Genomic DNA, 8,181 nt, shown 5'->3' with positions numbered 1-8,181 from the left:
CTTGAAACACGTATTTCTGACTTTTATTTAACCATTTGTCTATGCATTTCTAACATTTTACCTAAATCTTTTCATTATAATATAAAGTTATCTTCAAAAATAATTTTCGCATGAAATTTTTTCAACACCTGCAAAAAAGTGTTTCTCATTCAAATAAAATACTGATTTGAAACAAAAAATTAATTTTCATACATAATTTTAATTTTAAGGACGGTTTCATTCCGCCTGAAAATCAATTATTTTTTGACGCTACCCTAAACTAGTAAACGAAGCTCAATGCCGTCAACGCGGATTTCAACTGTCACTGTTCGTTGCACACTCAATCAGTCTGATCTCACAAATAAATTTATACTGCACTCGAATTGGAAATGTTAGAAAACATTAGTAGATTTCAGAGGACAGAAGATCCAAGATGAATAGAAAGTATTACTAAGGTGAGCCCGTATCTTCAGTAAGATAGCGAAGGGAGTGGTAAGTAGCGAAGAGTGTGAGAGGGGAATGTGCAAAAAAGGCGGGAAGAGGTTTGCTGATACATCTGGGCATACAAACTGTCACAAGCCATCATCGATGTGTGTCGGTATTATTCTTCCGCCTTGAGAGTTTTACCTGCTGGTTTATGCGCCATTTTCTCGGTCGGTTAACTATATACCTCCACCAGGGTAATCCGAGAATTTCCCGTTTTGCGCAGTAGCTCTCAAATTTGTTTCGATTTATCATTAAACCATGTATGTGGCTGTGGCTAACATGGCCCGAGTGACTAAGAGTGTAAGTGCTACTCACTCATGAAGTTCCGATTTCAATTTTCATTCGAACCGGCTGGTACACACTGGTACACACATAAGCTTTCCATTCAAGAATATCAATCAAGGCTAACTGTTTGGCATAGAAGTCATGATCGAGCACAAAAAATGCTACAGATAGATGCTATTATTAACAATTAAGTTTCGTGACTATCGGAAGTTATCATTCTATTCAAATTAATTCCCTAAATACCTGATAGATAATCTTCAATCTTCTAGCTCATTGCATCAATTCAATACGTAACAAATAACATATGACGAATATTTCAAAGAATGATTCACGTTTGATTCATTTAACATGGATTCTAGCATCTGATACCCTGATACCTTTACACTTGCAAGCTTCATCATCATTACAATTGTATGTAATTGTGTATTACTCATGTATCGACCATATTTTTCGGACTTTAATACCTCAAACAATCTTTTTTTCATTTTTACTTTGTTTCATCTTCAACTAGACACTTGTTCTTGCGAGTCGCACGACTAATACAATACTCTATGCATAAACTCTAGCGCTAAAAATTTCTATTGATTACATCCTGATTATGTCAAAACTCCAACTTCAAGAGAAAATAGCAAGAACGTGATTGACAGTTTTTGTTATGAAAAACATCAAAGTGAAAATTTCGTAACTATTTGTTCCCAAAAAGTAATTCAAAACATTCTCAAGCGGAATAATTAACATTCAAAAAAGTCAAATAAATAGCAAGATTACAGATAAACTTTCGTGAGTAGGAACTATGGGAAGTTATTCTTTTCAATATACGTCTTGTGTTTTTATTGTATCAAAACTCTTGCACCCGCACTTAGGAAACGTGGATAGCCAATTCTCAACCGTCGAATCTTATAGTACCTGGCATCGCTTCTGACACGGACGGTGGAAGACCGACGCAAAACTCGAAACACAAAATGCCCACTGAGTCATCGTATATATTTCTCTAGAAATCTCCGCACATCGTCTTCCGTCGATTCGAATGGGTGTGAGCTCACACAAATTCAGCTAATTTCACGGTGTCTTCGTCCGTCAGCAATATGCTCTCCGGTTTACGATTGAGAAGAATAACATTGTTTGCATGGCGTTTGCGAGCATCCGCCACTAGGTAAGTGTATTAAGCCTCCTTTCATTCATCAAATCGTTCATAGGTGATTGTGTCAAATGTTAGCAAAAACTCTAGCGCCAAGTAGATGCGATGCTCGTCGTGGAACCAAACAGAAAATGTAAGGATGCCTGGAGACCAAAACAAAGAGAAAGTATAAAAACCCTGTCGAAAAATGTCAGTACCTACTCACTTCATCTGGGATTGTATTTCCACTTCCCGTAAAATTTTGTTTCTCTGACCGTCCTTCAGTGACTTCAATTTTAACATCACTTTTTGATGTATTATTTTCGAAAGAGGCAAATCTTCATCTGCTCTATGGGGGTTACTGCTTCTAGTTGTTCTATTTAGCTACTCCTATGAAGAATCCACAGGATTCGCAAGCTGTGGTCGAAATTGAACAAACTATCGTAATCATCGAACTTCAGTTTAATGGTCGTTTTGGCCGAAAACGAAAATGCTGAGTGGAACCATGTAGCACCAACATTAAGTTGCCGTCGATTCGATGAATCACAGCAGAATATGTAGCACCATCTCATGAAAAGCTTTTATCTTCAACGAAATCTATCCCCAACATTATATGCTTCCGGAGGATTCCCCGCTAGTATGGCCATAACTGTTGCAGTATCCAAAATCAGTTCCTCATCATCGATTGAACTGTTCCAACGAGAAAATGTGTTAGATGGCCACATGACAATCCTGGAAAATAATAAATAAACGGCGTTGTAACTTGAATATAAATAGAAAAAACTCACATCGCATAATTGATGCTTGGAGTTACCAAATGTTCCAATCCTCCACAATTGACTGGGACAAATTATTCGCTATTATTTCCTTTACATCTGAAATTTCATTCGCATATTGCATGCGTTGCCGACGGCGCTTCCAGAGTCTTCAATCCTTGTTATGAAAATGTAAATTATGACATTGCGAATACTTGGATAGTTATGTAAACTTACCTCGCATTTCCGGCCAGCTACTAGATCATGTTCTGTAAGCATTGGATTTCTTAGCAGTCTAACATAACGGATTCTTCCAGACAATGAGTCTGATTGGAAGGATTATCGAACACCTCCATCTGTACTTGTGTATATGGAGGAGAATTTCCTGCAAATATTTTGCATTTTGCCTTTTCTTTGTATATTTACAACTATCACTTATTTTGGCTCGTTTACGCTTTCGCTTCACTGCCAGTGTAGAATTTGTATAGCAATTCCTTTAATCACTTCGATTTAAAAGTACCAATTCTCAGACCACCAGAGATGCCATATTTACAGATGTTTGTAAATTTACAGATGTATCTGTAAAATATTTTTTACTTTTGTTGCAGACTGCGTGACTCACTCAACGAAAATCTAATCAACACCGATCTGAGCAGTACATCATGATCAATCTGATACGAATATGGCGAATGCAGTATCAGCGGGGACTGAAAGAGGAGCCGATAATCTGATACAAGTGTGGTGCCATATTCTAATGTGTCCTCCTTGGGAGGAAACTGTGTAAATATACGTGCCAGCACTGCCTGACTGACACATGTTAAAGCGTTTGTTTATTTTTCCAGTCAAGTAGTGTATAACACGTATAACATTTGTATAGAAATAAAATTTTTATTATTTTTATTGATTACAATAAATAAAAAAAAAAGTTTGTTTTCATTAGAATTGAAAAGAAAACATTACGATTATATACCTGATCAAAATACCATTGTACCGACTTTGGACTGACAAATGACCCCTTGTTGAACAAATTACATATATGTTTAGGGTATATGTTAAACCAACGTTGAACCGACCGCTTATAGTGGGTCATACTCGCCGGTTTGACATTCTTTTACCATTGTTATTGTGTAATATGTACGAATAATTCGTATTGCAATAATTTACTAATCATTGGTAACATTTACTAAAAAAATCATCATATATACCAATTTTTTGGGTCAGTGTATAGATTGGTGCAGGGTGGGCTATTTAAAGTAGAAGGATTTGTTTTTGCAATAGCAAAGTAAAGAAGTGGAATTTTAAAATTTTTTTTTTTGAAATTCGTTTATTTTGGTCCAAGGAGATTTGTTCTAACTACTTTTTGATTATGATATCTCGTAAATGACCGCCTCTGGCCTTGACCGCAAAATGTGCCCTTTTTTCGGCATTTTCCATCACTTTGCCCAATGTTTCGGCCGATATGGCAGCAATTTCTTGTCGGATATTGTCTTTCAGCGCAGCCAGGGTCCTTGGTTTACCAGTGTATACCTTGGATTTTAAATATCCCTATAAAAAAAGATGGCTGAAGAGTGGTTTTAGCAAGTTGGCCCACCTTAGGATATACTTCTACGCGCCTTGGCTAAAACCACTCTTCAGCCATCTTGGAAGTCTACTGTGTTTTGTTTGTAAACAAAACACAATACGCTATTGCCGAAGCACGCTCGTGATCAGTCTGTCTCTTTCACGCTACAAGCAAATAATTCCCCTTCTACTTTCTTCCGTGCAGTTTTCATATACCGCTCCCCTAACCAACTTAGTGACGAAACGGCCTCACCTAGTACCATAGACCCGTCTTGGTTATGATCAAGGAAATGGAAGTGGAAGGTAAAACGTAATGTCAGAATTGCCGTTCGGACGTATCCCGTAAGTTTGAACTTATTTACATAGATGGTATCCAAACAACACTAAACATTAACTACAGTTTCGCCGGCACGGTTGATTGCCGTTATGAACAAAAAACAAAGCTGCAAATTATGCGCCAGTGGCGGTACCACGATCAAAGCATTCCCTGAATCACATTAGCCGAGCCAGCTGGCGGAAGCATATTTTCAACGACAACTGTTTGTTTATTATACTGCTTCAAATACATTCGACGAAATCAAATGTAATCATACCAACGTAAGTAATAACATAAACAAATCCAAACTTTTCGTCTTGCCATTCCTCATACGTCTTTTCTAAATTGTGTAAATTACGAGCCACCTGTTAACTCCACCATCTTGGTTATGATCATTTCAATATGACAGTGTTCAATTTCATTTTCCCGTCGTTCCATCTTGTGGAAAGTACACTAATCTAGAGAAAATTCATTAGGAGTGTAGTGTATTTTGACTGCTGTGTAGACTGTGTACATAACAAAATTTGTTTACGGTTCTGCATATTCTGTACATAAGAGGAAAATTTACGACCAATTTCTATCGTGTTTTATGTTTCATTGAACGTTTCCCAACACAGTTTAGATCACGAGCAACAGTGAATCTCGTGAACACAAAAAGGATTATATTGTTAATTTTTTAAAATCTTTACACCACTAACATCCCCCCTTCGCTGCTATGAGCAACGCTGTAATGATGGATTTCGAATTCAAGATGAAAACTCAGCAGGAGCGAGCCAAAGTGGAAGATCTGTTCGAGTACGAGGGCTGCAAGGTGGGCCGTGGAACGTATGGTCATGTTTACAAAGCTCACCGGAAGGAAAGTAACGACACGAAGGATTACGCGCTGAAGCAAATTGAAGGGACCGGGCTGTCGATGTCGGCATGCAGAGAAATTGCGGTAGGTCATACCACATTCTTCTTCTGGGAGGTGATATTATTACTGCGTATAATTCACAGCTGCTACGTGAATTGAAGCATCCCAATGTGATCAATTTGATTCGCGTATTTCTATCGCACACCGATAGAAAGGTGTGGCTTCTATTTGACTACGCCGAACATGATCTGTGGCATATCATTAAATTTCATCGCGCAGCCAAGGCTACCAAGAAGCCTGTCATGGTACCAAAGGGAATGGTCAAAAGTTTGTTGTATCAGATTTTAGATGGAATACACTATCTGCACAGCAATTGGGTTTTGCATCGAGATTTGGTAAAGGTTCTTATCGAAATAAGGGTAATTGAATCATTCAATTTTGTTTTAGAAACCAGCAAACATTCTTGTGATGGGTGAAGGCAACGAGAGGGGCCGGGTTAAGATTGCCGACATGGGATTCGCTAGATTATTCAATGCTCCTTTGAAACCGTTGGCAGATTTAGATCCCGTTGTGGTTACCTTTTGGTACCGAGCTCCGGAATTACTGCTGGGAGCCAGGCATTACACGAAAGCCATTGGTAAGAACAGTCTCGTAAAATAAATAGCGCTTTGAATGTGATAACTTAACTGTCGGGCTTAGATATTTGGGCTATTGGATGCATTTTTGCCGAGCTGCTGACTTCTGAACCTATATTCCATTGCCGGCAAGAGGATATTAAAACGAGCAATCCCTATCACCACGACCAATTGGATCGCATCTTCAACGTGATGGGATTCCCACAGGACAAGGATTGGGAAGACATTCGAAAGATGCCGGAACATCACACATTGACCAAGGATTTCAAGCGGTCTACGTATGCTAATATAATGAATGTTATTAGTTATACTATTACTGATAATTGTATTGTTTAGCTACGCAAATTGTTCATTGGTGAAGTACATGGAGCGTCATAAGATCAAACCAGACAGCAAAGCGTTCCATCTGCTGCAGAAGTTGTTATTGATGGATCCCAATAAGCGAATTACCTCTGAACAAGCGATGCAAGATCCGTACTTCTCCGAAGATCCCCTCCCAACTGCCGATGTTTTCGCTGGATGTCCGATCCCATACCCTAAACGTGAATTCCTGACGGATGAGGATCAGGATGATAAAGGCGAGAAACGTCAACAGCAACAGCAGGCAAATGTAAGTGTTTGGTTTTCTTTGAAATTAGTTTTCAATTATATAACATTGTTATTCATGCATTAGCAGCAGCAGGCGCAACAAAACCAACAACAGCAAGGCAATGTATGTTTTGGTTGAGAGCGAAGTTGAAAGTTGTTTTAATTCCTTTATCTCATTGTTCACAGCATCAAGCTCAGCAACAGAACCAGCAACAGCAACAAGCTAATGTAAGTATAGGATATCATAACGGATGATCAGAAGAAATTTCACTAACTGTCTATAATTGGAAAACAGCAACAGAACCAACAGTCTCAACAACAGCAGCAGCAGCAGCAACAACAGCAACAAGGCCAAGGCGGCGCTATGGATCATAATGCCGCTAAACGGGTACGCATGTCGGGTCCAAACGGTCAACCTGGTAACGGAATGAACCAGCAGGATTACCAACAGCAAGCACAACAAGCGGCTGCCGCAGCAGCTCAACAGCAGCAACAGCAGCAGCAAATGATGTTCAATAATCCTCAGCAGGGTGGATTCCAGCAGCGATATTAAAGAGTTTGTATGCTAGTTTACATTCTAAATTATACATTAGAGGTAGAAGCTAAGGTTTAGACTTGAACAATACGACAAGTAAGATACTTCTATTGGAGTGAAATTGGCTCTGATTGACTCCAAGCTCCAAGAAATCTTTCCAATATCTCTCATAATACATATTGCTTAAATGTTGGGAATTGAATTTTAGACACTCCGAAATCCATTGACTTCAGTGACACCATTTATCGCCTTCCGTACTCGACCGGTTCCATTCAAAGCATCAAAAATTCCCTCTAGCGTGTTGAATAACGTTCCATAATATCACAGCGATTGAATTTTGTTGCCAATTAGTATTTTGTGTAAAAATAAGTCTAACTTATACATTGCGGATCGCTCACGAGTTTTCTCGTGTTTCGCGTTATAGATGTCTATTACGGATGGATCACGAAATAACCCGTGTTTTCTACACTTGATTGTGAAATCCTGGGTTTGCCAAGAATCTAACAAGGCCTACCGATGACTCGCCTTCGTTTCATCCACACCGCAGGAAACGATTTCATTCGTAGAATCCGAACAAATTAAGCGTACAAGTTTGCTCCAAAACGTGCGATCCTTAATGTGTTAACGCTTTATTTTGTTCTTATCGGCTCAATTCGTGAGAACTCAATGAGAAAGTTTTTATGATTTACAGCTATTTAGTTGTTTGTTTCATAGAGGCTTTAAACTTGAAGTATAGGTGAATAATGGTGTTACAGATCCAGAAAAATTTGTTCCATGAGATATTTTTCTCGCAAACGCTGCAGGACGATGGTGGAATGCGTCTTCTGAGAGTTCTAAGAATTCAACAATTCGGAAGGCTCGTCAGTGAATGTAAGCAGTACTAGAAACTGGAAGTACTGGAAATTAGCCTTGTTTCAGTCATGGGAGTGCCATGAGCTTGTAAGCCAGCTGAAATTTAGAAATCGATTTGGCTAGAACATCGCAGAATGAGTTACTATCCGGTTGGGACTCAAACTAAAATAAAATAAAAAAGTTCCACCTATAGAAAATGTTTTATCTGAGGAAACTTCTA

The 8,181-nt window shown here is 38.7% G+C and overlaps 1 protein-coding gene and 1 long non-coding RNA gene across 3 annotated transcripts; one reads left to right on the top strand and one right to left on the bottom strand.

Annotated features, from left to right (window-relative positions):
- Positions 1-5: 5 nt before the first annotated feature.
- On the bottom strand, positions 6-2,967 carry LOC129779345 (uncharacterized). Its single transcript, XR_008743630.1, has 4 exons — positions 2,860-2,967; positions 2,656-2,800; positions 2,094-2,599; positions 6-2,031 (listed from the first exon to the last, which is right to left on the bottom strand). It is a non-coding gene; the product is annotated as an uncharacterized LOC129779345 (long non-coding RNA).
- Positions 2,968-4,970: 2,003 nt separating this feature from the next.
- On the top strand, positions 4,971-7,289 carry LOC129779327 (cyclin-dependent kinase 8). Of its 2 annotated transcripts, none has more exons than XM_055786746.1 (8): positions 4,971-5,435; positions 5,495-5,746; positions 5,799-5,988; positions 6,051-6,264; positions 6,323-6,596; positions 6,663-6,698; positions 6,761-6,802; positions 6,870-7,289. In XM_055786746.1, exons 1-8 carry the CDS (start codon positions 5,214-5,216, stop codon positions 7,125-7,127), a joined length of 1,488 nt encoding a protein of 495 aa, XP_055642721.1. In that variant the 5' UTR covers positions 4,971-5,213; the 3' UTR covers positions 7,128-7,289. The 2 variants fall into 2 exon arrangements, with proteins under 2 accessions (XP_055642721.1, XP_055642720.1); XM_055786745.1 differs by having other exon boundaries at positions 6,660-6,698; positions 6,870-7,288.
- The last annotated feature ends 892 nt before the right edge of the window (positions 7,290-8,181 follow it).

This window comes from Toxorhynchites rutilus, chromosome 3, assembly GCF_029784135.1.
Source record: "Toxorhynchites rutilus septentrionalis strain SRP chromosome 3, ASM2978413v1, whole genome shotgun sequence".
Classification (NCBI taxonomy): Eukaryota; Metazoa; Arthropoda; class Insecta; order Diptera; family Culicidae; genus Toxorhynchites; species Toxorhynchites rutilus.
The sequence above is the reverse complement of the archived record's forward strand: the minus strand, read 5'-3'. Positions and strand labels throughout refer to the sequence as shown.

Coding starts and splice junctions, on each gene's coding strand:
- LOC129779327 (XM_055786745.1), top strand. CDS start 5,214: ATGAGCAACGCTGTAATGATGGATTTCGAATTCAAGATGAAAACTCAG. Junction 5,989..6,050: donor GCATTACACGAAAGCCATTG/GTAAGAACAGTC, acceptor TGTCGGGCTTAG/ATATTTGGGCTATTGGATGC. Junction 6,803..6,869: donor AGCAACAGCAACAAGCTAAT/GTAAGTATAGGA, acceptor ATTGGAAAACAG/CAACAGAACCAACAGTCTCA.